General features: G+C 52.8%; 10 protein-coding genes across 10 annotated transcripts; 4 read left to right on the top strand and 6 right to left on the bottom strand.

Moving 5' to 3' along the window:
- Positions 1 to 177: 177 nt before the first annotated feature.
- Positions 178 to 2318, bottom strand: PFLUO_LOCUS6946 (uncharacterized protein; the record flags this gene model as incomplete). Its single annotated transcript, XM_073784538.1, has 5 exons — positions 178 to 383; positions 441 to 930; positions 984 to 1730; positions 1791 to 1849; positions 1928 to 2318. 5 exons carry the CDS (start codon positions 2316 to 2318, stop codon positions 178 to 180), a joined length of 1893 nt encoding a protein of 630 aa, XP_073640984.1.
- Positions 2319 to 3961: 1643 nt separating this feature from the next.
- On the top strand, positions 3962 to 4924 carry PFLUO_LOCUS6945 (uncharacterized protein; the record flags this gene model as incomplete). The annotated part of the gene is made up of 1 exon (XM_073784537.1): positions 3962 to 4924. One exon carries the CDS (start codon positions 3962 to 3964, stop codon positions 4922 to 4924), a length of 963 nt encoding a protein of 320 aa, XP_073640983.1.
- Positions 4925 to 5192: 268 nt separating this feature from the next.
- PFLUO_LOCUS6944 (DNA topoisomerase) lies at positions 5193 to 7287 on the bottom strand (the record flags this gene model as incomplete). The annotated part of the gene is made up of 5 exons (XM_073784536.1): positions 5193 to 5982; positions 6035 to 6494; positions 6544 to 6713; positions 6770 to 7149; positions 7201 to 7287. 5 exons carry the CDS (start codon positions 7285 to 7287, stop codon positions 5193 to 5195), a joined length of 1887 nt encoding a protein of 628 aa, XP_073640982.1.
- Positions 7288 to 7550: 263 nt separating this feature from the next.
- PFLUO_LOCUS6943 (uncharacterized protein) lies at positions 7551 to 8689 on the top strand (the record flags this gene model as incomplete). Its single annotated transcript, XM_073784535.1, has 2 exons — positions 7551 to 7919; positions 7976 to 8689. 2 exons carry the CDS (start codon positions 7551 to 7553, stop codon positions 8687 to 8689), a joined length of 1083 nt encoding a protein of 360 aa, XP_073640981.1.
- A 3619-nt stretch (positions 8690 to 12308) lies between these two features.
- Positions 12309 to 13388, bottom strand: PFLUO_LOCUS6942 (uncharacterized protein; the record flags this gene model as incomplete). The annotated part of the gene is made up of 1 exon (XM_073784534.1): positions 12309 to 13388. The coding sequence occupies one exon, from the start codon at positions 13386 to 13388 to the stop codon at positions 12309 to 12311; it is 1080 nt and encodes a 359-aa protein (XP_073640980.1).
- Positions 13389 to 14054: 666 nt separating this feature from the next.
- Positions 14055 to 16777, bottom strand: PFLUO_LOCUS6941 (AAA ATPase afg3; the record flags this gene model as incomplete). The annotated part of the gene is made up of 2 exons (XM_073784533.1): positions 14055 to 14845; positions 14902 to 16777. 2 exons carry the CDS (start codon positions 16775 to 16777, stop codon positions 14055 to 14057), a joined length of 2667 nt encoding a protein of 888 aa, XP_073640979.1.
- A 551-nt stretch (positions 16778 to 17328) lies between these two features.
- Positions 17329 to 20272, bottom strand: PFLUO_LOCUS6940 (uncharacterized protein; the record flags this gene model as incomplete). Its single annotated transcript, XM_073784531.1, has 6 exons — positions 17329 to 18616; positions 18671 to 18846; positions 18901 to 19397; positions 19450 to 19814; positions 19876 to 20003; positions 20069 to 20272. 6 exons carry the CDS (start codon positions 20270 to 20272, stop codon positions 17329 to 17331), a joined length of 2658 nt encoding a protein of 885 aa, XP_073640978.1.
- Positions 20273 to 21108: 836 nt separating this feature from the next.
- Positions 21109 to 21592, bottom strand: PFLUO_LOCUS6939 (mitochondrial import inner membrane translocase subunit TIM14; the record flags this gene model as incomplete). Its single annotated transcript, XM_073784530.1, has 4 exons — positions 21109 to 21247; positions 21303 to 21356; positions 21410 to 21483; positions 21542 to 21592. 4 exons carry the CDS (start codon positions 21590 to 21592, stop codon positions 21109 to 21111), a joined length of 318 nt encoding a protein of 105 aa, XP_073640977.1.
- A 198-nt stretch (positions 21593 to 21790) lies between these two features.
- Positions 21791 to 22421, top strand: PFLUO_LOCUS6938 (ATPase-activating ribosome biosynthesis protein; the record flags this gene model as incomplete). The annotated part of the gene is made up of 2 exons (XM_073784529.1): positions 21791 to 21795; positions 21854 to 22421. The coding sequence occupies 2 exons, from the start codon at positions 21791 to 21793 to the stop codon at positions 22419 to 22421; spliced, it is 573 nt and encodes a 190-aa protein (XP_073640976.1).
- Positions 22422 to 23485: 1064 nt separating this feature from the next.
- PFLUO_LOCUS6937 (uncharacterized protein) lies at positions 23486 to 24877 on the top strand (the record flags this gene model as incomplete). The annotated part of the gene is made up of 1 exon (XM_073784528.1): positions 23486 to 24877. One exon carries the CDS (start codon positions 23486 to 23488, stop codon positions 24875 to 24877), a length of 1392 nt encoding a protein of 463 aa, XP_073640975.1.
- Between the last annotated feature and the right edge of the window lie 2214 nt (positions 24878 to 27091).

Raw genomic sequence — 27091 nt, 5'->3', positions numbered from 1 at the left:
GAAGGTATCCCGCCTTCCTGAAAGCAAAGCACGAAAACTAAACCGGAAAAGACAAAAACGAGTCAAAAAGCCAAAGTGGCTGGAGTAAGGATATCAAAAAACGTAAACATGGTATCAATTCGCAGAAGGCGACCCAAGAGGTCTGGTATCGCCGTTGAAGCAATGAACGGGAAGAAGCTAGGTAGATCCAGTCCGGTGCTTGTTTTCTGCTGCATCGCCCACTTCGGCCATGCGCTCGGAGCCTCGGTAGAAGCTAGGTAGAGGCTCCAATTTCTGGCGGAGTACCCAGACACGGAAGTGCCACCAGGCATTCTTAAGCTGATATGAAGCGTGTTTCCTGGTGGAAACGGAGAAGACCTGGTCCAGTTCCTCCAAAGTAAGAGCTGAAGAAGACAAAAGTCAGTAAGATTCTGAAAGGTAAAGAAATGGACATGACTTACCCTTGGTCTCGGGAACGAAAAGCAGAACCAGGAACCAGCCAACGACGCACCAGGCTGCGTACCACCCAAAACTGCCTGTCGATCCGAAAGAATCCTCCATGGCAGGCCACGCGAAGCTGATGATAAAGTTGAAACACCACGTCGTGGCAGTAGCCCATGACATACCGACCTCTCGAACATGCAAAGGAAAAGCCTCGGCTGAATAGGTAAATGGCACTGGACCTTCACCAGGCGAGTAGAACACCTCAAATAGGTACATGCCTGTAGTGACCATCGCAACCCGTTTGTGGCTGAATTTGTCATCGGGCTCGATAAAGAATGAGAAGCCGGTCCATAAGAGACAGATTGCAAGGAAGGGGAAGGTGAAAAGCAACAGATTCCGTCGCCCCCATGTATCGATTGTGAAGAAGGCAGGTAGCGCGAAGACCCAGTTAAGAATACCCGTTCCCATGGATGCAAGGAGGGCAGAGTCGTCGCTATATCCGGATTTCTGTATGGTTTATGAGCAACTCAGAAATGTGAGCGAAAAACAGGTCAGCTTACCTCGAAGATAGTGGTGGAATAGTAAGCAATGATATTCACACCGCAGAACTGCTGCATAAACATCACAATCCAGCTAGCCAAGGCCGCACGGCGGTTGCGAGGAATTGTGAAGAGCTCAATGAGCATGGAGAAGAAATTCTTGCCCTTGTTGATCTCCCGCTCAAGCTCAACGCCCACGTAGGCATAATAAAGGTCTCTAGCGGCCTGGATATCGGTGGGACGCAGGGTTCGGAACGACTTGAAGGCCTTGTTGACTTTGTCCTGCTGGATGAGCCAACGCGGAGACTCAGGACAGTAATAAACTTGAGCACAGACAATGAGTGGCAGCACCACAGTAGACCCAAGCATTAGACGCCAGCCAAGGTCGGGTGCCAGTCCTCCAAATGCCACTCCCATGATGTTCCCCAACATAATGCCAAAAGCAGTCCACATCTGCCACATCATCACGAGAGCACCTCGAATCGGAGCAGGGGCGCATTCCGCTGCATACACAGGGACAGTCGTCGACTTGGATCCAATTCCTAGGCCAAGCACAAAACGGGCAATGAAGAGATTGACCCAGGAGTTAGCGACACCCTCCCAGATTGAGGCTATAGCGGCAATGGCACAGGAGATAAAAATTGTTCCCCGTCGGGCAAAAAATGAATTCAAAGGTTGGGTGAGCCAGGATCCGAGAACCGCGCAAGCCAAGTAGGGCGCGCCCACGACAAGGCCAAGAATGAGCGGCCTGTTTTCGATGCCCAGGTGCTGTGTCCCATTTAGTATACAAGTCTCAACTCACATATATCTTTATCAGAGGAGCCTTACCGTGGCGTATTTGGTCTGCGCGCCGTTGTTGACCGTCTCATCCATACCCTGTACAGCAGCTGCCAGTGAACACATGGCTTGAGAATGTTAGTTTCCGGCTTGTCATGATATCTGTGTTCCATATTGTTCCAACTCACTTGCGAGCCAATACAGCTTCCAGGGTTGCGACCACTTATGGGTATGCTCCCTGATGAGAGCCTCCCTCTCCTCTTCCGTCAGTTCAGGCAGGTTAATCGCATTGGCCGGGTCCTGCGAAATCAGAGCACCCTTTACGAAAGTCTCCCGATACTCCTCGAGCTGGTACTTTTTGCAAAACTCCTCGACATTTCTGACGAGCTGCTCGCGTGGAATACCGGCTAGAGGATTCTCAAAGACGGCATTCAGGTGATCGCGTCCTATATCTTCCACGTCAGGCCGGTGATGGTCCTCCTTGGGCTTCTCCGCATGCTCATAGCTCGGGGGATAGTCGCTCTTGCCAATGGACTTCTCGTCCGAGGTCGGCGGCGAGATTTCTCCGTCGCCCTTCATCTTGTCCTCAGTTCACAAAGATTAGCAGAGTGGATTGGCAGAAGAAATTGGCAACCGATATAAGCAACGCGAGGGAAGAAGATCGCAGAAGAACGTCGGCTGCGGGGAGCCAGCACCTTTTCTAAGGATGCGGAGCAGCTTCAAGCGTTTAGTCACTAAATACGGAACTAGTTCATCATTAATGACACTGGCTGAGGGGCTGAGGCGACCAAGGATAGTAGTCATCGACGGCGCTTTGTTGCGCTCAACCCTAAGGGATTCACCACTGAGCGCGGCCAAAAGAACCAATATCCATGGCTCGGCCCTGCCAGAGGATACTTCCCCAACGTGGAGATGCCCATGGGGGTGGAGCGATGTGGGCCGCCTTGTGAAGTGGATGCCAATGAGTGCAAGCGTTGACAAGCAACACGAAGTCCTGGCCGAAGCATCCGGGAAGCGATCACCGACGGGCCCGCCTATCACGCCGTGGGATTTGGACCACCACGTCATCCTGCGCGGTGCAAAGACCGCGAGTCCAATAACTCGACAGGCCTGATTACCGGCTTTGTTTCAGCTAGGGAGACATGGATACAGCGCCACTGACGGCGATGGCACTCAGGAGATCCCGGGTAGTCCTCTCAGGCCCCTTCCCGACCAGAGCCGCGACAGAGGCACATCCTCCACATACTTCGGTGGCTTGACCGGCTGACGCCTCCCGCTGCTATGGGGCCATTCTAAGGTTATTCCGACGCCTTCTATCATTGGGGAACGGCCTGTGCTCCCCGCCGCCCCCACCCTGGAAATCCCCCGATCAAGATGGTCGCATGCGACGAGTTTCGTGGGCTATCGGCCCTTGCATTCATGCGGCCATCCATCGCGCCCGGAAAGAGTGTTCTGTGTTTGTCACGGAATCAGATCCCGGTAATTTTTGAATGGTATGGGATTCAAGTGCGATAGTGGTGACCCACGGCACGGATGCTATATAATGCATGTTTTTTCTATTGAGATCCTTGTCTCTCCCAATCACTGCGTTTGGCCCCTTGAGCATCTGACATTAGATGCAACACCTTCGGGGGCCGTTGACTAATAGTATTTCGCGCAAGGCTGCAAATTGAGTCATGTAGAAATCTGCCTTCAGTCTAGAAATCGCAGATGCTAATGCACAATCCAGAGTGTTTTAAGATCAGTCAGGACTAGAATTACACAAACAGAGTACCCTGTAGTGCAAAACTGCGGCATGCTTTCTCGTGGCATGACAAAGCCCACAAGGCAAACGCGGCTTCTTTATATACACGTCATTCAATCTAGCTCAGTCTAACTATGGTCTCCCAGGTTGAACAAAATACTTCGCAAAGAGAGCACTTACTGCTTGGATTTTCAGCAACAAGTAAGAAAGTCCGAAAGGTTAATGCACACGCGTTGTAAAAGACAATCGATAGGCTTCTGGAAAGATTATTGAAAAGCAAACTCTGAATACCAGACAATAATGCAAAGGTTCAATGAACTGCCCGTCTGCTCACAAACATCATGTTCATCGTATCATTCCGCCTGTGCTCCTCCCCGGGGAAGCAGCATATATGCGACGTTGCAGGTACTTGGATCGTATGTTGTAGACACACTACACCACAGCCATCTACTTTCCAGTTCCATCACTACTCATCGACATGGAGCTTCGCATACTAGGACTTGTCTTCCTTGCCAGCAATCTCTGGGGCCTCTACGGTCCCATCCCATTTACCGCTATCCAGCCGAGCCGGTCCTTTTTAGATCGGGCTCTGGGATCCCTTCAATTGACGAGCGCGGTATACATTCTCGATCACCTCCATCCCTATCTTTTGCCGAACTCTCTGGCCCAGTATGTCAGTCTGGGTCAGGAAGTGGTGGCCGATTTCGTGGACAGCAACAACATCACGATGTTTTCAGACTCTGATACAACAGTGAGCACAGATCTGTTCACCGCTTCGTTGCTCTCCGATAAATTCTCAAGCGACAGCGAAGATTATCATGCACAGAAACAGCATCCCTCCAAGCCAGGGAGTTGCACCCCAGAGGCAGGATACGGCAACGCAATCCTAGTCCTCCTGATCATCATCCTCGCAGTACAGCTCAAGGAAAAAACCCAACGAGGCACCAGCACCGATACCAGAGATATCCAACTCCTGCGCTCCGAGCAGCAGATCCTCTTCACCGAACTCCAATCTTCACACAAAATCGCACTCAATGCGACCCTCCAACGCCTCGCCTACCTGGAAGAACGCACAGATGAGCTTTTTGGCGTCGGAAACAAGCTTCTAGCCCACAAGGACATGCTCGCGGCCAAGATCGCGGCCAGCGTTGCCGATGGACTCAACAGTCCGGACTCCGAGTTGAGGCACCATCTACGTGATGTTCAGGATGGTCTGGCGGCGCTCCGGGAAAGTGAGGGTCAGAATTTGGGGGCTTGGATGGAACTTGCGGAGTTGCTGAGGGCTTTTCCTTCGAACGTGGCATCCGCGATTGCCACCTCTCTGGCGGAGGAGATTATGAATGCGAGAACGTCGGATGGGACTTCGACCGGGGTCTCAACGGGAACTTCGATGGGGATGTCGTCGGGATTGGAGAGGAGTGTTTGGGCGGTGCGCACGTAGATTTTTGATCTGGTTATGTTGGAAATTCATGAGGATGTATGTTTTCCCCTGGTTGTTGGCGATATGCTGTTTGGTCCCAATGATGGGCCAGACGGTATTTTCTTTCCTGTTATGGGGGGTTTGTATGGGAAGAGAACAGGGCGGGTGACCGCAAAAATCGATCTTGTTTGAATTCTCACATTATCTCAACGCCCATTATAACAAGGCCAGTAGGGTATCATCCGATCAACAAAACCAAGCAAGTCCGCGCCGGCAAGCATTGTACCCCTCAGGAGGCAGCCTCTTCAACAAGATACTTCCGACAAGCGTCTTTCAGCATATCGATACGCCTCTGCGTATGGATGAAGACCTCCCGGTACATGTCCAAGCTCTCCTGTACGACATCCTGACGAGTCTTGGTACCCGCACAGATCTCGAGCATGCGCAATTCCATTTCTTTCCGCAGAAACGGTTTGCTCAAAGACACGCTATTCGGAAGCCCCGCAACCACATTGTCATATCCCTCCACTAGGGCAACGCCCAGACGAGTAGGGATGAGTTCCTGGACTGAACTGCGCCCACCACCGCGGTTGTGCGTGGCGACGTATTCGCGTTCTTTGATTTTAGCGATATGTTCCGCCATCGTTGCGTCGGTTCCTATGCCGTTGGCATCCATCAAACCGATGAGCTCGGGCTCGGTGAGATAATTCGGGGCTGTGGTCTTGCCCTCGGAAATGTTGGCCTCGGTAGGTTCGAAGAGCTCGCCTCGCTGGAAGGCTGGTAGTCGCTGGCTGCTCTCCCATTTGTCGTAGACGTACACGTCCAGATAGTTCCTCTCCAGCACGATCAGGCCGTTGGCGTGGAACATCTCCTCACCGTATTGGATTTCGACTTCACTAGTTTGGCCTTTGGCATCGTCGGAACAGCACGCAAGAAACCGGCGGACCACGAATTCGTAGACTTTCTTTTCATTGGCTTGTAGTTGGTTCGGAGAGACCCAGCAGACAGGGTGGATGGGTGGATGGGCCTTGTCATTGTGACGGCCCCAACGTGGCGTTCTAAATTTTCCATCGAGCAGTCTAAGGCGAGTCTGTCAGCGGAGGTGAAACAAGAAAAGGAAGTACTCCATACTCTCGAGCGTACTGCCCCCAACCTTGGTCCTGCAATTGCTTTTCGACCAAGCTTTTCAGATCAATAGCCTTGTCAAACTGATCCGTCTCTGTTCTCGGATAGCTGATGTACCCCTTGGTATAGAGTGTCTCTGCGACCTTCATGATAGTCTGACTGTCCAGACGGAGAAATCGACTTCCCATCATCTGTAGGTCCACGGTTGTCAAAGGCAGTGGTCTCCATTTGCTCGTGGGCTTCTGATTCACTTTTGTGACCTTGGCCTGTTTTGCGGCCAAGCACCGCTCAAGCATCATCGTGACAGCAGCTCGGTCAAAAAGATGTACCCGTCGCCAGAGGAAGTTGACTTTGATGTCATCTCGCTTCAGCATGACCTTGATGCCCCAGAAAGGTTCCGGCTTGAAATTTTTCACCCTCAGATACCGGTCAACCACAAATCCCAGGGTCGGGAATTGACATGAGCCTACTCGATGTCAGACTAAAAACACAGAGGGTTCTCGGGTTGGTCCTACCATAGCTAATGACCTTCTCTTGCAAAACTGCGACTAATGTCTGCAGCTGGAGGGTTTGCAGACGTGTGAAAGCTGCGCCGATTCGGAGATCCAGTTCAATTCGGGCAGCGACAGCATTTGCTTGAAGGTCGTCAAGCTCCACAGGTTCTCGAGCAGCACGTAAAACATGACTGTTCCCAAAATCAGCTCTTGTACCACCTCTGATACCCGCGACAAGCCAACTCACGCTCTTTCGGTGTTACTGAATTTCGCCCGCTTGACCTCGATGCGAGCATTCCCCGACTTCGCCTGATGTCGGACTTCTGAGCCGATATGCTCCCCTTCACGATCACAGTCGGTCCAGATAAACAGTGCCTTGGAGAAACGCGCTTGGTTCCGGATATTCTCTGCGATTGGCAGCTTATCCTTATCAACCGCTTCTTGAACAGGTGCCTCAAACAGTGAGCCTGGAGGACAGGAGGTCCAGCCTTTATACTGGCGCTCGAAATCCAGGCCTGTCAGATGGCCCACCACGCTGGTCATGGTGACGGAGCAGTTCCCCCAGGCGCCGCCGAAATTGAAATCAAACTCATAATTCTTCACGAACTGTGTCCCACGTATAGAGCGCTACAGTTGACATCAGTCTGTGCCACCAATTGTTCAAGTTGAAGCACCGACCGTTTGCATCGAACCACCGGACAGATGCGTGGCCACCGCGCGGGCAATGGCGGGCTTCTCTGCCACGCACAGGATCTTCCGAGCCATGGTGGAGGCCGAGAGTCAGACTCAAGGGGCCATTGTGTGTGCCACTGGCCTTCTACACAGTCGTGGGTTGGTGATCGCCTCGCACGCTTCCCACAAGCGGTTAGATTGGGGAGTGACGCGAAGAAAACGAGAGACGCGCCTGTTGATGCCTGAGGCAGCACAATCTTTCTGCCTGAATGAGGTAAGCCAAACACAACAACCGCGATCCCCCCATCAACATCATCGCAAACACCATCCACTTGCGCGCATCTTGGACACCCAAAATGATTACTCTCCCGCTGCCCCGTGTTGAGTCCCTGGCAGACTGCACCTCGTTTAGGTTCACCGTTCTTCCTTATTTTTCCCAGTTGGAATGGCTGGCCCCCAGTTTGCGCGAAGCCGGTCGCGACCTGAATAGCTTGAAGGCTGTGTACCTCGCCACCAACCCCTTCATCTCTGCACTCGCTTTTGGCGCATGCCTTGCTGCGCTGTTCTTTGTGGCAGCGGAGATCAACCGCAACTATTCGCAGGTGGATCGCTTCTGGAGCATCTTGCCCGCCGTGTACAATGTGCACTTCGCCACCTGGGCACGCTTGGCTGGAATTCGCACCCAGACTGTGGACACGATCGCTGTTATTAGTGTGCTGTGGAGTGTAAGAGTTTCGAACAAATGCGTCCAGCTCAAATGTGCTAACTCGAATATTTCCAGGCTCGCCTGACATTCAATTACTGGCGCAAAGGAGGTTACAAGATCGGGTCTGAGGACTACCGCTGGGAGATCGTGCGCGCAAAAGTGAACAACAATTTTGTGTTCATGATCTTCAACCTGACCTTCATTGCTGCGGCTCAGTCGTTGCTGCTGCTTCTCATCACCGCGCCGACCTACGTTTTGCTTGTAGTGGCGCACACCCAGGGCCCCGAGTCGTTTGGGCTGCCCGACTTGGTCTTCTCCCGCGCGGCCTTTTTCTTTATTATTATTGAATTCTTCGCCGACCAACAACAGTGGAACTTCCACCAAGCCAAGTTCGAGTACCAGAACCACGCGCGCATTTCCGACAAGTACAAGGACAAGTACACCTCCGAAGACCTCGAGCGTGGGTTCGTGGTCAGCGGACTCTGGTCCCTGTCGCGTCACCCCAATTTTGTCGTCGAACAGGCTGTCTGGGTGACCCTGTATCTGTGGAGCTGTTACCGCACTGAGACCTACCTCCAGTGGACTGGTCTCGGTGTCGTGGGCTACCTCCTCATCTTCCAGGGGAGCACCCGCCTCACCGAGTCTATCAGTGCGGCCAAGTACCCAGAGTACCGCGAGTACCAGGCCCGTGTTGGCCGATTTATTCCCCGTTGGTCTGTGAAGTCGAACCAGACCAAGCGAGGGGGCAAGAAGGCCGAGAAGGCGATCAAGGACAAGAAGAGCAAATAATTTGGATATATCAGGAATGGCTTTGAATTGCTTTGGGGAGAAACTCTATTTAATGCTATATTTGGATGGGCGGTTTTGGACAGCTTTCGATTTTTGCGACACCAAACATATAACTATGTCAAATGATTTTGTTCCGCGATATTATATATAGAATCTGAGGAACTATGAAATTGACGCCGAGAATGACCGCTTTTGACATTAGAAACGGCTGCCTATCGCTGCGTTAATAACGACGTCCGTAAATAGATGCGACGAGTCTGGGTGCTTCCTTCGTTTTTGTAGGCAGTAGGCTAATTAGAGCATAGTTTTTTAAGGGTCCATTACCCGGCTCCACCCAATCATTGACCAGATCATTCGTCTCTGCGCCGACGACAGTAACTCAAATTGTCTCCTTTATCGGACTTCTTTTGGCTCAAATTCTCCGCGATACGGCGATGAGTCAATTGTTGTCATTGGCCAATCGCTTGTTGCGCCCCACAATATTCATGTTCCCCAGTCATTTCTCCTCTCCTTCGTAAGGGGCATATGCCACTGCGTCGTCACAAGCAACCTCGATGCGCGTTGATTCTCACCGCATTCAACTTAATGGAGACCAACGAAGATTTGGACACACGTATCCTTTACGAGCCTCTTGAGGGAGTCGAAAGACTTGAGAACTATCGACCAGGAGGCTATCACCCCATTCAAATCGGAGATCACTTTCACGGTCGATATCGAGTTGTTCATAAGCTGGGGCATGGGTCTTACTCAACTGCGTGGCTGGCCCGTGATGAACAATCCGATAAATACGTTGCACTAAAAGTTTGCACAGCAAACGCGAATCCAAAAGAAGTGGACATTATGTCTACTCTCACTCGTCCTCATTGTCCTTCAGTCAACCATCTAGGAAAGATGATGATCCCTTCAATTCTCGATGGGTTCACTATTCACGGCCCAAATGGCAATCATGCTTGCTACGTTACAGCGCCGGCGCGCGCTAGCCTCTCCGGATTGAAAGATGGTTCATGGATCCGCTTATTCCAGGTTGACGTAGCCCGGTCATTAGCTGCGCAGCTCGTTCTTGTTGTGGATTATGTGCATGCCCAAGGAATTGTCCATGGAGACCTTCACCTTGGCAACATTCTTCTCAAAGTTCCGCCCAATTTTGACCAGCTCTCACTCCAACAATTATATGAGAAATATGGACCACCGGAACTAGAGCCAGTTGTTCGTCTAGATGGCAATCCGCTTCCGCCTAGTGTCCCATCCCACGGCATTGCGTCTATATGGTTGGGGGAAGCGAGTGAAGAAATCACACTTTCAGAAACCAGGATCTTGCTTTCAGACTTTGGTGAAGCCTTTGCCCACTCAACAGAACGGAAATACGAATCTCACACCCCCCTTGTCATCCGCCCTCCCGAGGCGCGGTTTGAACCAGACGACCCTCTCTCTTTTTCATCGGACATCTGGACTCTCGCCTGTACGATATGGTCTATCATCGCTCAACGGCCATTGTTTGAAGGATTTCTCGCGACGAAGGACGACATGACCTGTGAGCATGTTGATACTCTTGGTGTTTTGCCACTTGCATGGTGGAGTAGGTGGGAGGCGCGACGACTGAAATTTACCGAGGATGGTAAGCCAATGAACCGAAACCCTTATCGATCTTGGGACGATCGGTTTGAAGATAGCGTGCAACAGCCCAGGCGAGATAGTGGCATGCCGTCGTTCGATGCAAGAGAGAGGGAAGCTTTCTTCGACATGCTACGGCCGATGCTCTCATTCAGGCCTGAGAATCGCCCTACTACTAGGCAAATTCTCGAGTCAGGATGGATGCGTAAATGGGCTCTGCCTGAATATGGCAAGATCCAAGATGATGTATGAGTTATTCTAGGGTGGGACTGCATGTATCATTTTCATCCGCCCCCAAGGGAGTATCCCGGGGTCTGTTGCAAAGTATAGGATGCTTGCACCACTAAATGTCCGGGTCACATTGCCAACCCACTGGCCTCACATAGAGAGAGGGTAAAATGTGGGAGATATGGCTGCCCGAGCCCGTAGTGGACTAGCGCAACGACCCGCATCGGAATTCGAGCTTGGGTTGACAGAGGGGTTTACGACAAGAGGTTGTGTGCAGTGGCTGTATGTGGAGGGTCGAGGGCTCATTTCGAAGGGAGATCACGCTAGTTCAGATCCCATTGTATTTGGCTCAGTATAAGTTGAACCTAACCGCATACTTCGCGAGGGCATTGACATTAGGTCATTCTCTCTCACCACATCAGAGTCTCAAACTGCGAACGCTGGTCTTCAATGAGAGCCCTCAAATCAGAGTATTCTCCTGTCCAACATCGTTGTATCACAGGTCCCGCTGCGAGTCCGTCAACCGGCGGGTACCTTTTGGAGGCAAACAAATCGTCAACCTGCTCTTGGTATTTTTCCATCTCCTCCAGAGACTTGAATGGACCTGGAGACCTATAGGGCTAATGGCCAGTCATTATCGTATAGTAGATGGACCCAAGGCTGAAAATGTCCGTGCTTTCCGTCGATTCCGACGGATGGCAAGGATTGAAAAATCCGGCGTCGGGGAGATGTCGACCATCTATCTCTCCATTTGTTGACCCCCCAAAGTCACAGAGTAGAAGATCGAGCTCGCTTCCGGCAACAGTGTGTAGCAAAAAGTTGTCTGGTCGAAGATCAGAGTGAATCACACCCTTTCGATGAATGAATTGGATCGCCTCCGCGGCTTGTGTGCGCCATTTGACTCGTAGAGACATGTCGATGCTAGCATGGTCCTGGTCAATGTAATTCTGTAGATTTCCATCGCTTGCCTCGGCAAACAACAATCCAAATGGATCATCTGAGACGCCCCTGAACCTGGACCCAAGTCAATCACAGATCACAAGAACTTAGGGGCCAACGCACTCTATTATTCTTGGATGTAGTCCGAGGATTTGTAGGAGTTGTTCTTCCACCTCAAAACTTCGCTTCATGTCTCGAATGAACCATTTATCTGCCGCAGTCTTAGAATGCCACCAAGAGAATCGTGGACACTTGATGATGACCCCTGGCGCCACGCGTGCAATACGGGAAGTTGAGCCTTCGTCCAAGACTTCGCCGAGAAGAGGCTCGTATGGCACCGGACCTTCTGTTTCGATGTTTACGGCACATGGGCCTTCCGTCATTGACATTGCAGGTGGTCGTCTCATCTGAGCGCAGGTCGAGGCGCTCTGCAAACGTCTCAAACAATGCTGCCACGATCGTTGACCAATGATCATCCACTCACTATATGCATGGATCAACCTGTCTATTTGCGAAGCAAAATGTAGCACGATCCCTTCCACCTTTCTCTCTCTCTTATGTGTGTATATGCGTTTTATTCATTTGCCCTAATCCTTCACTAAAAGGAAATATAGCTTAGTGAGACACGTCCCATCCTAGTTTGCGTCTATAGGTGAATTTGTACGTAGGCAAGTATCGTCAAGCCAAACAACCTTGTTGAGATAGCAAACGCCATCCACAATACTCGTTAGTCCTAGTAGCTACGAGGCATGATCGCTTCCGACCGACCGACCGATTTTCGTCCTCACATCTCATTCACTTTTGCTTTCAAACCACTGACTAAACAGAGTCTCGTTCATCGTCACTCACCACCCCGCGGCAGGAAGCGTGAAGCACGTACACCCCGCGCTTCCTCCGCCCCAAGGAGTTGATACAGGTGCTCGAAGCTGTTCAGGAAGTCGCCTTTAGTGCTGTCATCCTCGACCTTTGTCACAAGATCCGAGACCCAATCATCCCATCCCGGACCTAGATTTACCAGAATGAACTGGCACCACAACCAGACATTGTCTTCCCTTCCTTGGCGGTTGCACTCGATGGCCCGGATGCAGACTAGCATTTTACACAGGTAATCATCTAGCGACGAGCAGTCATCGTACCCGATGCGCAAAAGGTCTCGAATGCCTTGGAAGGATCGCCGTGTCATGGCCAAGTCGCCGCCGCATGTCCTCTGGAGATAACTCCAAGTGCCTCGCGCGTCCCACGCCAATCCATTATCGCAGAGCTCACGCCGGATCCTCCGCGACACATTTGCAGTCATCATCATCCACGCGTGATTGTTCACCTGTCTCCACCGGGTATAAAACTTGCTCGTCGCCGGCACTGGCTCCAGACTACTGCCAACAATCGGCCGGACATTGGACTGGTCCAGCATCTCTCCCATATTTTCTGCCCAGGGAAGATAGTTCTCTGCACCGATCAGCGGCTCGTCGAGGAGCTCTGTCCGGTAAAACCTGGCCTTGTTCTGCAGCGAATGCAGCTTAAGCCATTGTTCAGTCTCCCAGTGTGGAGCCGACGGATCGGTCCACGAGAGCGGAGCCGGTCTCTGTCTGCGCCGGTACGGATGTCTGTTGATGGGCGGTGCTATGTCCGGGTGCGGGAGGTATACTCCGTCGTTGATCAGTGTTCGACCTAGGTCACCGAGAAACGGAGCGAGTGAAAAGTTGCGTAAGGCTGGGATAACCCATTCCACCTCGCTCCTCCTGGTTTTCGGATCAGACTGTGCGTTCTTCTCTTGACCTCGTCTTCGCTTGACTCGGTTCTCCGGGGATTCCCATTCGCGTGGCTCCTCCACAGGCGAGTCTGGGTAGTGGTCGAAAATGCTGCCATAATCATCCAGTGTAGGCAGGGTGACTCCATTGTTGATAGATCGGGTGGCTGGCATGTCTCTCTCTATGTTTTTTTTAGAGTAGAACTTGTGAGGGCAGTGAACACTGCTTTCACAATATAATGGTCATCTCGGCTGTATATGTACTCAGCAAGTTTCCCTCAAAGATATCTAGTCATGTGAATAGACGAGACCTTGCTATAACCTCTTTGTTCTCATATCGGTGTACAGCAAGAGAATTGCGGAAGAAGTATGAGACATTGGACTGTGCGGCTTATTTATCCTGAAACCAGTGAAAAAACCAACTAGACCGAAAGAAAGGAGAGCACAAACAATAAAGTCAAGAAGACGAAGGGTTTTTGAATCATCTTCCAATACTCAAGTCAGGTATCTATCTGTTTTGGTAATCCACTACGCTGTAGCAACTAAGCTTGGTCAAATCTTATTCTCATCAATTCCCTATTATACACTGCATAGATGTCCCAAGCGGTGGAACATCAAAAAGGAGGAGAGGGGTGGGAAGAACAACACAAGATAGGAAAGGTTCTTCATATTTAGAGCGACATGGTCGAAAGGAAGATAGATAGGGATGGAAAGAGACGAGGGAATGAAGAAGTGAGGGGAGGAGAAGAGGGGAGAAGAAAAGGGAGAAAACCAATAATAAAGATGCAATCCATAAGTACAGAAGTCACATAAGAAAACAAAAAATCACTCCCTCAAAATCTATGTCGGGAGAGGGGTTTCATCGCGGCCATCCTTGCCCGCAGTCTCCTCGGGGTCCAGAGGAGGCTCGGGAGGAGCGATAGTGCTGCCGCCCTGGCCGTCGAAGTACTTGGAAAACTCGCCTGATTCAGGCCAGGCACGCGGGCCCAGGAGACGGATGAGGTCATCACGGCCGAGAACCTCTTTGGAAAGGAGCTCTTCAGCGACGATGCCGATTTCTTTCTTTTTCTCGGTCAGGAGATCGCGGCACTGCTTGTAGGCCTCGTTCGAGATGCGGCGGACCTCGGAGTCGATGCTCTGGGCGGTCTGCTCGGAGAACGGCTTGTGGAGCTGCTGCTGCGGGTCCTCTTCGTAGTAGATGTAGCCCAGCTTGGGGGACATGCCGAACTTGGTGACCATGGCGGTGGCCATGCGGGTTACTTTGTTGAAGTCGTCACTGGCACCGCTGGTGACGGTATCGAAGTGCAGTTCCTCACTGACTCGGCCGCCCAGCGTCATCGCCATCCGGTCCATCATCTGGTTGGTGTTCATCAGGTAGGTGTCACCGCCGGCGGGGAGGTACTGAGCATATCCCAAGGCACCTTGGCCGCGCGGGATGATGGACACCTTGAGCAGCGGGTCGGCCCACCGGAAGTACCAACCGCAGATGGCGTGGCCGGCCTCGTGGTAGGCAACCGTTCGCTTCTCCTCGGGGGACAGCACTAGCGACTTTTTCTCCAAGCCACCGATCACTCGCTCGATGGCTTGCTCGAAGTGTTTCATGACGACCTTATCCGCGTTGGCACGAGCAGCTGCATGGACAATTAGCATATTGAATTTTTGGATCAGAGGGAAAACAAAAACTTACCAACAAGAGCCGCCTCGTTCACACAGTTGGCAATGTCCGCACCAGCGAAGCCGGGAGTCAGGGCGGCAAGTCGGCCTTCCAAGTACTCCAAGTTCTCGTCGGTGACAATCTTCTTCAAATAGACCCGGAAGATCTGCTTGCGACCGTCCATGGTTGGCTTGTCGATGGCGATGTTTCGATCGAATCGCCCGGGACGCATAAGGGCCTTATCAAGAACATCCGGTCGATTGGTACCGGCCAGGACAACGACCTGCTCGGAAGTGTTGAAGCCGTCCATCTCCGTGAGGATCTGGTTGAGGGTGCTTTCACGCTCATCGTTTCCGCCACCAAAGTTCGACTTCGATCGCGATTTACCAATGGCGTCGATTTCGTCAATGAAAATAATGCACGGCGTGTTCTTCCGAGCGTTGGCAAACAGATCACGGACACGAGAAGGACCCACACCGACGAACATCTCGACGAATTCCGAGCCGCTGACGCTGTAGAAGGGAACTCCAGATTCACCAGCGGTAGCCTTGGCCAGCAGTGTCTTACCAGTACCGGGAGGACCCGAGAGAATAGCACCGCGCGGGATCTTGGCACCTAGCTTCTCAAAGCGTTCGGGCTGCTGAAGGAAGCTGACGAACTCCATGATCTCAACCTTGGCCTCGTCCATACCAGCCACGTCCGAAAACTTGATCTTGATATCGGTCTCGTGGTTGAAGCGCTTGGCGCGGCTCTTACCAATACCGAATATTCCACTCTGGCCGCCGCCACCACCACCCGCACGCCGCGACATCCAGTAGATACCGGCAAATAAGAGGACAGTGGGAGCGAGGCTAAACAGAGCAGGACCCCAGGGCATTTCATCAACATAGGCCACCGGGATCCGTTCCTTCGTGGGGATTCCCAGTTCCTGCTGCGCGGCATCCAGTCTTGACTCGAAGGCATCGACGGATCCGATGCTGAAGTAGACGTGATGAACAGGCTGCCCAGCTGAATCCGGGTAGACCTGAGCCGCAGCTTCGCTGTTGAGGTCAACGCGGACCTTGGTCTGGTTGATCACCGTCAATTTCTCCACGAGACCCTTATCGAGGTAGTTCGCCTGGAATTCCTGCCAGGTGATCTCCCGGGAGGAGCTCTCGCCGGGGAAAATGCTGCGGTAGACGTAGTAGGCGCAAATGGAGGTAATCAGGAAGGAGGCGGGATCGAGCTTGAACTCAAATACTCTGCCACCCGGGGGTGGTGGAGGCTGCTTCTTTTGATCCTTCTTTTGCTGTTGCTTATCCTCTTGCTTATTCTTCCCTTCTTCCTTGTCTTCCTCCTCGGCTTCCCGATCTTCCCGCTTCTCTCGCTTTGTCTCCTCTTCAGTCGTCTCATCCTTTATCTTCTTGCTTTCGTCGTTGGCATACCGCAAGATAAAACGAACCATCCGGATATATTCCATCAGCGAAGGGTCTCCGTGCTTTTCGAGACGTTCAACAAACGTCTTCACCTCTGGCGGCAGTCCCTCCTGCATCAACTTTTTTCGCATCTGCTGAAGCTGTGCGTGCTGAGCGGCAGGCAGGCGCCCTTCCACACGCTTGACAAACGCATCGAGCTGTTTCTGCTCCGCCGCGCTCAAGACAGACTCCGGCTTCTCCGGTTCTTCATCCTTGCGATTATTCTTCTGCGGGCCCTGGCCGCCACCGCCAGTCTGGCTTTGCCCATTCTGGCTGTTCTCGGGGCCTCCGGGGCCGGCGGTGGCATAGGTTCGGACGCGGGGCGATGCGATCAGGGAAGATAATCTCGTCGGCGGCAGCACGCGCACTGATGCTGGTCCGGATCTACCGATGCATTCTGCGGCTCTCCTCGAGTAGCGAGCAAGATTGCCTGGCCGCCGGAGAAAGGTGGCCATGGTCGAGGGAGAGGAGCCCAGACGGCTGCGGGAAGGGAGAGGGAAAGGGGGATCAATCGGCTTCAGCAGTTATGGACAACTACTGAATCCATAGAAAACCCTTGCGCAATAGGGGTGGAGGAGGGTGAACGACCCGAGGTAGATGGTAGTGGTTTAGCTCTCTGGCAGAGCTGCTCACGGCCGATTTTCATCAGTTTCCGCCCGAGGTGATGAGTCAGTGGACCACGTGATCATCAGAACCCCGACGAACCTGAGAGATAGGCTTGGAAGTACTATCACTACAGTAGGTAGGAAGCTATAAATCATGATTGAGAATCTGGATCAATGTACATCAAGAGGAGATATGGTAGTTATCGCTGAGGGGGGAGGACGCCGCTCTGATCCTCCCATCAGAACCAAAAGAGAATGTCCCAATAAAAATAAAATAACACTCCTGAAACCCCAACTGTCACTGGACTCCAGCAATAATTACAAAACTCTAACAAGCGCCAAGGATGAGTCCGGTTTTCTTTCTGCGTCCCACCGTGTAAGAAATCATACTTATCATAAAATCACTGTCCCTGCGGCGGGGGTCCATTCGAGCCGACGCCGCCGGCTTCAAAGACAGGGAAATTCGTCGACATATCTGCCCAGTCCCACTCGATGGTCATGGGCATCTGCCACAGATCCTGCGGGACAAAGGGTTGCTGAAACGATCCCATGGGATTCGAACTGGCGGTTCCAAAGGATTGATCGGGGAATCCAACGTTGGCCAGATGGTCTGGGCTCAGCATCTCCTGGAAGTCCTGGCCAAGACCGGACATGGCGTGGATGTTGCTCGGAAGATCGGTGGAGATGCCGCTGCTCGGATGCATGGTGGAACCCATGTTGAATGCCTTGGCGGTGTCGGTAGATGGAGCGGTAGCGTTGGGGAACATGGAGGGGGAGAAAGGCGAAGATGTAGCAGGTGCATGTGGATTTCTGCCAGTGCCTTGCCCTTCATGTCCATCCTGCTGGTCAAGCTCTGAGTCTTGGGGCATTGTCTTGCGCTTCTTTCTCGAATGAGATTCCTTTTCGGCTTTGTCCAGGACCACCTTGGCGATTCGCTCGAACTCGCCGCAGAGACCGAGCATGCGCTTGATGCTCCCGTTAGACTCGTCGGACACCAGAGTCGACAAGAAGTTGACAACCACGTTCATCAATTTGACATCAGAGCGAGCGCGAGCATCGTTCGGGTTTTGGAGGATGTTGGCAAAGAGGGTGACGAGTGCGGACACCGGATAGTAGAGAATCAACCAGACGCAGGCAAAGTCTCCCTGTGGGATGTACCTGATCAGATTTATCGACGCTCTTGCCGCCGTCACGCACAGAACCGCCGATAGGAAGACCCGGGGATTCAAGGGTCGCGCGTTCAGACCTTGAATGGCGTAGTTGGACAGGCGGCTGGTCCAATAGCCGTGGTGGACAGACATTCGATGAATGGTGGTCAAGCAATTATAGTAGGCGAATTGTAGAACAACAACATGAAGGATGAGGGGAGTGTGCGAGGCTTGGATCTCGTATTCAGGCCGGAAATCGACAGGAATGCTGTCTTTCCAGTCTTCCAGCTCCTTGTCAAGCTCGCCGATGGTATTGAGCAATTCACCATCAGACTGCTTGGATGCCTTGGCCGAGTACAGTCGCTTGTAGACTCGGCTTTCGATGGTAGCAAATTCACACATAGCTCTAAAGAGATTGAATTTGCCTTTTCCATCGGAGAGCGGGACATTGCCGACGTTATCGGGGGGATCTTCACTTGGAAGATCGACGTTCATGTCATCGTCATCCTGCACCGGGGGTCGGCCGGAGCGAAGGCAAAGGCTGCGTCAAATAATTAGTACAAGTCAGAATGTGTCGTGGAAAAACACCACATACTCTTTATCGAGGCAGTATGCAATCCAGAACACCCGCTTCCGCTGTTCAACCTCCACCGGGTTAAGGCCGAATCCAGACCCGCGCTTGTGCAACCCAATACTGTGGGAAAGACGAATGGCCGCAGCAACCAGGAAGAAAGCAGGCTGAGGGTTCGGGGTGCCTTGGAGGAAGAGGGTCTGGAGATTGTATTAGGGTCTAGAATCCCAATGTCAGGGGGATAAAAGACTCACCATGCCTAGCAGCGCTTGAACACTGAGGAGATCTGTGTTCCGCATCGTCAACTCGGTCAAAACACCCATCGCATTTTTCAGGTACAGCCATGCTTTCTTGTCCTCTTCTTGGGGTACCAAATTACTCATTACGCGGAGCCGGTGGGAGATGGCCAACACCACATTGATACTCGCCCACCAGCCAGAGCCTTCGTAAGGGTCGCGCGAGTATTGACGTTCCACTAAATGCATGAACGTTGCCTCGTGAAACAACGGGAACATGCAATTGAAGTTTTCAAAGAAATCTCTGAATAGCGAGAGCGCTTCCTCCTTGGGAGGGAGTGGTTTGAAGACCCGCCGGGCAAAGATGTCGCTGAAGATCTCTGGCTTCCAGTACATCCACTTGTTGTCGTCTACATAAGCCGATGAAATCATGTCCTGGAACGATCTGTCGCCCGTCTTCTCGTTGACCCATTGAATGCCCTTGGGCGAGAAGATTGAAAAACCGGACGAGGAGCCTGGGATCATATGTCAGTCCACGGAATGCATCAGGGCAGCCAGGAGAAATACCGATATAACGAGTCTCTCCGCAATTGTTTGTCACCAACGAGCACATCATATCCGACAACGCCTCGACCTCGGTTTCCGATTCCTTCTGCGAGTCAGGCGAAGTGGGGGCGGTTCGGGGACTGGAATGTGACTCCATGCGGGGAGTAGTGTGGTAAGAGGCTGGAGCTGGCTGCTGGGAGGTACTGGCGGTATTCACTCGGGTTGCAGTGTTGGATGTGTTCAGGGTACTCGCTCGATCGGCCAGTCGTTTCTCCAATGTCCCCAGATCCGTCTTGCCGTCATCGTCCTCGGAAAGTAGACCAGAGAGTCGCAGCAGCGACTCCATCCGTCCTAGACGGTTTTCCAGGCCCTCGATATACTTTGCGCTGCAGTAACCCGTAATCAGCGAGGGGGTTCTCTCCCTGGCAATATTTGCGAGCAACCTACCCTTTGGGCGGATTTCGTTTCTTCTCCACCTGTGTGAAAATACATTCGGTCTTGTAGTTGATGCAGTGTGAGCACTTGGGCATTTTCCCGTCGCATTTGATCTTCTTCTTGCGGCACATGTCGCATGCCTACAGTCATAACCACCGTCAGCCACCATCCATTGTGATTTTGCCGTTCCAAAGACGGTCCTCACCCTCGCGATTCTCCGCCTCTTTGCATCATTCGCATCGTTCCCGTCGTCCCCCGCACCCATTGCAAAGTCGTCGGGGTACATGGGCGCGGACAGTGGTTGTGAGCCCTCCTGGGAGTAGGCGCCGAACAGCTGCGGCTGCTGATTCATGGTCATCATGGGCTGCATGTCGAAGCCCATGCCGTCGTCGTCCCCCAGGCCATCCATTGTTCCTCTGGGCTTCTCTCTGTTCTCGCAGAGGGGAGTATTTAAATAAGGTTCCAGGGTCGGAGAGTAGGAATGCCCGACAGGCTCCCCGGTGGACAGATCGGAGGGGGAGGTGACGATCGCAGGGGAAGCCGATGACGCATCCAGACGTAGGCAAACGTGTGGCCCCGAGATGAACGGATGATGGAGATGGTTTTTGAGGTGGATGACTCAACCGGCACGTGGTGGAGGATCTAGATGCAACGCTCTCCTGGTCGTTTCTTGTGCTCCGAATCTTCACCGATGGAGGCCACTATCGTGGCTGACAATTAAGCTAGCTCGATACGAGAACGATGCAACTAAAGTCTTCTTAGCGTCGCCGCCGGATCCCCTAACCCCGACGAGCGGACGGCGGACGGTCAGATTTTCGTCCGTTCCCGAACGCCGAGACTGCGTGACCTGACGACCAGGCACTTCCGGCCCCATTCTTCCCTGGGCTTCGATGGGGTAGGACAGGCCTGTCTACTGCCCACAACCGGCAGAAGATCGACACGACCCAAGTACAGAAACCGAAGCCCGGAATTCACCGATCGGGGGGTTTCGAGCGCATACAGAAGATCGGTTAGGCGGTGTAGAAAGTAGTAGTACATTCAAAGAAGAGTGGCGATCTCGTCAGGATATAGAAGAATCACAAAAAAAAAAGTGCATATGATACATCGAGGCGAAAGAAACTCTCGGCCTCTGCAAAATGCCAACCGAAAACAAAACACCACGCTATGCAACCAATATGGCCGGTCTGTCGAACACAATATTCCGTCCGTCATTCCCACGGAGGCGAAGTCAAGAGACCAGGCGGCTCAACCGTTTTTGTCGAGGAATTCCTTGGCCTCGTTGATCTTCGTGGCCAGGTACGGACTGCCACCGCGATCAGGGTGGTTGAGCAGCATGAGCTGGCGGTGGTTCTTGCGCACTTTGTCCTTGGTCAAGGTTCGCTCCCTGGGCGATGAGTTAGGAGTTGTCTGGATGCGAGATGGGCCAACAATAAACATACGAGAGTTCCAGGATCAGGGAGGCTTCGCGGCGGTTCATGCGCGGTTCAAATCCTCTGTTCATTCCGTCAGTCACGACTATCAGATATCGGGATGAAGAGTCACGAACCCCTTGTAGAAGGCCTTTCCGGCCGCGTTCATACCCCCTCGGTAGCGGCGGAAGGCGACAAACCCGGCGCGGCCCTGTGAGGCAAGAAGTCAGTACCAACTAAAAAATCATGCGCAAGCACCTTCCACTTACCAAGAATGCGGCGGTGGCCACCCCGAGGCCAAGAGCAAGAGTCGAGGCCATTGTGATGGATGCAGAGGATGAGGAGCGGGTGAAGGAAGGGACGAAGAGGAAGAAGTGTCGAAAGTGTTGGCGCGGGAGGAAAAGTCGGCGGGCCCGATCGGGTTTAGCGTGACCGAGCACAACTCCAACCCAAAAAAAAAAGTTTCTGGCAACGGAACAGCGACGAACAACAACAACTACCCACGCTTCTCGCCCAGCATGCGGTGAGTTCTCTCTCTTGTCGATATTATTGAAAAGCTACTGACGGACATTCTCTTCTAGTGTGGAAACCTGCCACTTCTGCTCCCGCCCCGCCTTCCCAGGGAAGGGCATCACCTTCGTGCGCAATGACGCCCGCCAATTCCGCTTCTGCCGGTCCAAGTGCCACAAGAACTTCAAGATGAAGCGCCAGCCGCGCAAACTGAAGTGGACCAAGAGCCACCGCGCCGCTCGGGGCAAGGAGATGATCGTCGACTCGTCGCTGGTGCTCTCGCAGTTCACCAAGAAGCGCAACGTCCCCGTCAAGTACGACCGCAACCTGGTCGCCGCCACCGTCAACGCCATGCAGCGCGTCGAGGAGATCCGCCAGCGCCGCGAGCGTGTGTTCACCAAGCGCCGTCTGGCCGGCAAGCTGGCTCGGGATCGCCAGCGCGAGGCGGATCGCCGCGTTGTCGCCGAGGGCGAGCATCTTATCCGTAAGGAGCTGCGCGAGCGCGAGGAGGGGATGCCGATGGTTGCCGAGCAGAGCAAGACGGCCAACCGCGTGCATGGCGAGGAGAGACTGCGCCAGAAGAAGAAGACGAAGCTCTTGGTCGATGGTGGTGTTCAGGAGGAAATGGATATCGATTGAACAATGTTGCCGACTCTTCTTTTTGTTGGGTCTTGATCTGCTTATGGGCTTTTTTTCTCTGTCAATGCTTTGCACAGATACGACACGATTGCACTTTTACGGGTGGAGTTTGGGACTATTTAGTTTCTAAAAGAATCAGCGTTTGCCTTAGACGGCTGCCAATACATCAATTTCAGGTTTTGTATTTGCCTTTATCTTTCTCTTAAAGCAGCATGATTTGGATCTTGTTGCTGTATAAGTAATATGAAAAGGTACTGCTTCAAAAATAGGACTATAGTGCTGGTTCTTTGCTGTGGTACACCATATATATCTCCGATTGTTGACTTTTCTTGACAAACACTCTCGTGATCTCTAGGAAGAAGTGCAGTAATTGCATGCAAGAAAGTATGGTTGGAGAACAGTGCGTTTGTGGTTGTTTGTATCCAGCCCAGACACACTATATAAAGCTGTTCCATCCCCGTCTGGAGTGAAGTCTCCTGGACTATATATACTTCACTCGAATCTTCTTGGCTTGAAATTGTATAACTTCTATATGGTTAGTTCCAAAGTCAGTGATTTCCCTAGCAAGTGAGCTGACTCCAATATCAGTACAGATATGCTAGCTCAGGCACCTGCTCGACTCCTCGGAGGTACTTCGGCCACCATGATATCAAGCTGTGTCCGAAAGTACCAGTCAGTTGGCATGAAATCCTCCCGGAACACATTGCCAGCCACTTCAATATACCGTTGCTGCCTGCGAGGTTTGTTATTGACAGTGAATGAATCCCTAGCCCTACTTGCCTTCCCTTTCTGGCAGCCTGCCTTCCCACACTCAACTCGTCCCTCTGTACTTGCATCTCTTCTTCTTGCTTTTCCTAGCTTCTCTTCTTCCTCTTTCTCTCTCCACCCTTCCTTCACAACGCTCCATCACCATCACCATCAGCCATCACTACCATCCATTACCTTTCTCATCATCATCATTACCACTTACCTACCTACCAACCGTAACCCCTGCTCCCTTCCCTCTCTGTGTTGAGCCTGAGATGACTGATATCTGATTCACTCCCAACAGACCACCAACAAGGATGATTGTTCCCTTCGTTGGTTTCTTTTTCGCCCTGGCACTTTGGGGTTCCTGGTTCCGCGTCCCCGGGATCTCGGACCCCAATGAGCCTTTCATGAAGAGGATCGCTGGGGCTTTCGAGGCCGTCGCAGGCGGCAAGATAGTCTACGACTTGCTGGAGGACATCTCCAGGTACACCCACCCTGGGAACGAGGGCGTGTACGTCCGCCACGACGTCCTGGTCGTGGAATGGGACCACGTAGACATCTCGAATCGGACAACAGTCAACCTGGATCTCCGGCTGACCATTTGGGATGAGGCCTTCAAGGCATCTTCGCCCATGTTGCCCGTGCAGGTTTGGACTGGCTACCCGGATCTCCGGTTGCCACTGTGGGAGGAGGCCCCTCGCTGGGCATCGTACTCGCCCACGTCCTGCCTCGAGACAATCTGCGACGTGCTCATCTCGCTCCTCGTCTTCGGCTTGGTCTTTGTGGACATTGTCTCCTCTCACGATGCTTACGCACTGCGGGCTCGTGTCACGAAGAACCGGGAGTCCCTGAAGTTTCTGGAGGACCAGCCCAAGGTTCGCCTTGTAGAGGGCCGGACTCTGTCTCTGTTCGAGGAGATGGATGTCCTGGCCGCGGGTCCGATGAAGGACGCAGACGGGATCTTCTTCGGGTCGTTCGTTGACGCCCGCACCGACCTCGTGGTGATCGTCGCGCCGTGGGAGTTCCGGACCATGCACCTCGCCCAAGAGGTGGCCAAGGCGATTCGCCGCCTGGAACTCCAACGGTTGCTCGGCGTGAGCCCCGGGTCGAAGGTCATCGTCAAAGCTGCCGAAGACCTCTTCACACTTTCTCTGGCTGCTGCAGCCACGGCGCCTGATGCAGCCGCCCCCGAGCCCTGCCCATCGTCCGGTGCGTTGATTCGTCGATGCCCGGAGTCTCTGCCATCCTTCCGGGTGGTCCAGCTTGCGAGCGCTTTGGTAGCGAGCTGGGAGAGACAACATCCAGAGATGGCAGAGGTGACGGACGAACGCGCTGACGGCGCCACGAACCCACAAGGATCGAAGCGCAAGCCTCGCCCGAGCCAGGCGAAGAGGCGGCGCCACGCACGCCGGACTCTCCGTGAGAAGCAGGAGGAACTGATCCGGGGGTTTGAGGAGGAGGGATCAGCCTCTCCTGCTTGGGGAGTTCGGTCGGCGTCGTCTTCGAACCTGGCGGCAGAAATGCCGCAGGGCGAGGTCTCGCAATGGGGTCCAGGGTTCGGCCAGCAAATGCGGCCCGGTCCTCTCTACCCGGCTCCCATGCCCCGAGGCATGCATCCGTCTGCGTATGGCAACACCCCCCCGCCGTACCTCAACCAGGACCCTCCCTTCGCGGGGTACTACCATCCCTACCCTCCGGGGCAGTAAGAGGGTGGTACCTGCATCGGCGGAGTCGGGCTGTCTCACTGGGGCCGTTAGGGTTGGCACCCGCTTCTTCGGGGGTGAGTGGGCCGCCCTTTCCTGGCCACCAGAGCAGTCTCTGCTTGCGCAGTGCAACGCGGACGAAGACCTGGTCTTGATAGGCGTGGGAAGTTCGCCATGTCGCCTGGCGGTGGAACCAGGGAGATCAGAGGCGTCGAGTGCGGCTCACGGTGGAGATGTAAGTTTATCTTGTCCGGACCCTTGAAAGACGAATCCATTGACCATTCGCTGTATACAGGAAAACCCTCGGTGCCCTCCTCACCACTACAGCTTTTCTTTTTGTCTTAAAAATTTTTAAAAAAAGGGCCCGAGGGTTGATTCTCCCCGTGAGTTCGCTGTTTCGTTTTATGGTTTTTTTTGGTTTTTGTTTTTGTTTGAGTATGCTGGCCCCCCGGCCGTCACTGTGAAATTTCTGTCTCTGGCTCCGGCCATCATCATGTATGATTTTGTCTCTGACGTGCAGCGTTGGTCCGCGGCTCTTCTGCCATTTCACCATTCTGTGTCCACCGTCTGTCCGGATGGTTCTTCCTGTACTGCTTTCATCTTCATATTCAGCGTCACTCGCAGCTTTTCAGCCACCTGCTTCCTTCGAGAGCACCACATCACTTCAATGTGACATTGCCGATATCAATCAGCATCAGGCCGTTTTCAGACTCTGCTTCAGCAGCAATGGCTTTCTACATCTCATCATTTCTTCTTGCCTCGAAAGCATCTCACCACATCACTTCGTTATGACATTGCCGACATCAATCAGCATCAGGTCTGCTTCAGCAATGACGGCTCTGCTCTAGCACCGATAGCTTCGGCTTCACTTCACTTCATCATTCCTCCGTGCCTCGATAGGTTCTTCTCATCATTTCATCTCACTTCGCCTTACGCCATCAACACTCATGATACCGACTTCAGGCCATGATCCAGCACCGAACAGTGACTGCCGACCTTGTGACAAACATCTACACAAAAAAGATCAACCATGAAACTACCTTGCTCTGATCTCTGGATCATTATTCCCTGCTGATTGGCGCAAAGCTCCAAGGATTTGTTCATCATCCGATCACATCACATCATGCCAATACGTACATATGGTCGTATTGCTTTCGGCAGATCATCAACCCACCTCACATCCACACATCCTCATCTCGCAATATCGGCATATCGACCGACATCTCTTCTCACATCCACAAACCCACCCAGCTCAGCTCAGCCTACCACTATTCGCTGCTGACAGAAGCCTAACAATCCGCCAATGATAGCACCAAAACCCACATCACATGGGACGGGTGGATCGCTTCGGCGATGAGGGGGGATCGGACACAAAAAAAAAGCGGGGGAAGGGTTGGTGACTAGCTGGAGCTTGGGCCTGTTGTCGCTATTGTGGCTTGTGGGGGTAAAGCACGCTGGGAGAATGACCTGGGTGGGGGAGGAGGAGAGGCCGGCGGCGAATTCGACCAACCACCTGACTACTGCGCGCTCGGGGATGGTTTCTTTTTGGTTTTAGTGTCCTGTATTTTTGCGCAGTTTTGTATTATTGTCGTCTTGAGATACCCCAGGCGTCGGCAGGTTTTTTTTTTTCCCCTTCCTTCCTGTGGTGTTGGTTCTGTCCACCTTTCTTCTCCTACATACCATTATTTTCTCTTGTTTGGGTTTGAGTTAGGGTTTTGGCTCGTGAGTCTAGGGTAACGTTCTTTTTCCACCACTCGCCGGGGAGCGGGTGTATTTTCCGCTGGAGAGTGTGATTGCACGTGGTTGGATCTGGATGTACTGTAGATGTAGATCTAGATGTACGTAGCTCCTCAATTCCCCAGGTGCGGGATGTGGACATAAGCACATGTGCTCTCTCGATTCAATCTACCAGGGTGTGCCCTGCACCTTACAGTATACAGTGTATACAGACAAGAAGAAAAGACTATGATTTCATGCGTTATATTCATCGTGCGCCGATCCGCAGAGCAGGACCGGAAGAGTAGACAACAGGGGGGGAGGTTCTCCATGGCATGGCGACAGAGACGTATCGAGAAACAAGAAGCGGACAGAGACACACAAGAGGGGGTGGGTGGATAGTGTGGAGGGGATTGTTTGTTGGAGTTTGGGGTTTATATGAGTATGTGAGTGGACACCGAGCAGGCAAGGAAACAAAGATGATGTTGACGGGGATGCGAG

Source organism: Penicillium psychrofluorescens (assembly GCF_964197705.1).
Source record: "Penicillium psychrofluorescens genome assembly, chromosome: 4".
Lineage (NCBI taxonomy): Eukaryota > Fungi > Ascomycota > Eurotiomycetes > Eurotiales > Aspergillaceae > Penicillium > Penicillium psychrofluorescens.
The sequence above is the reverse complement of the archived record's forward strand: the minus strand, read 5'-3'. Positions and strand labels throughout refer to the sequence as shown.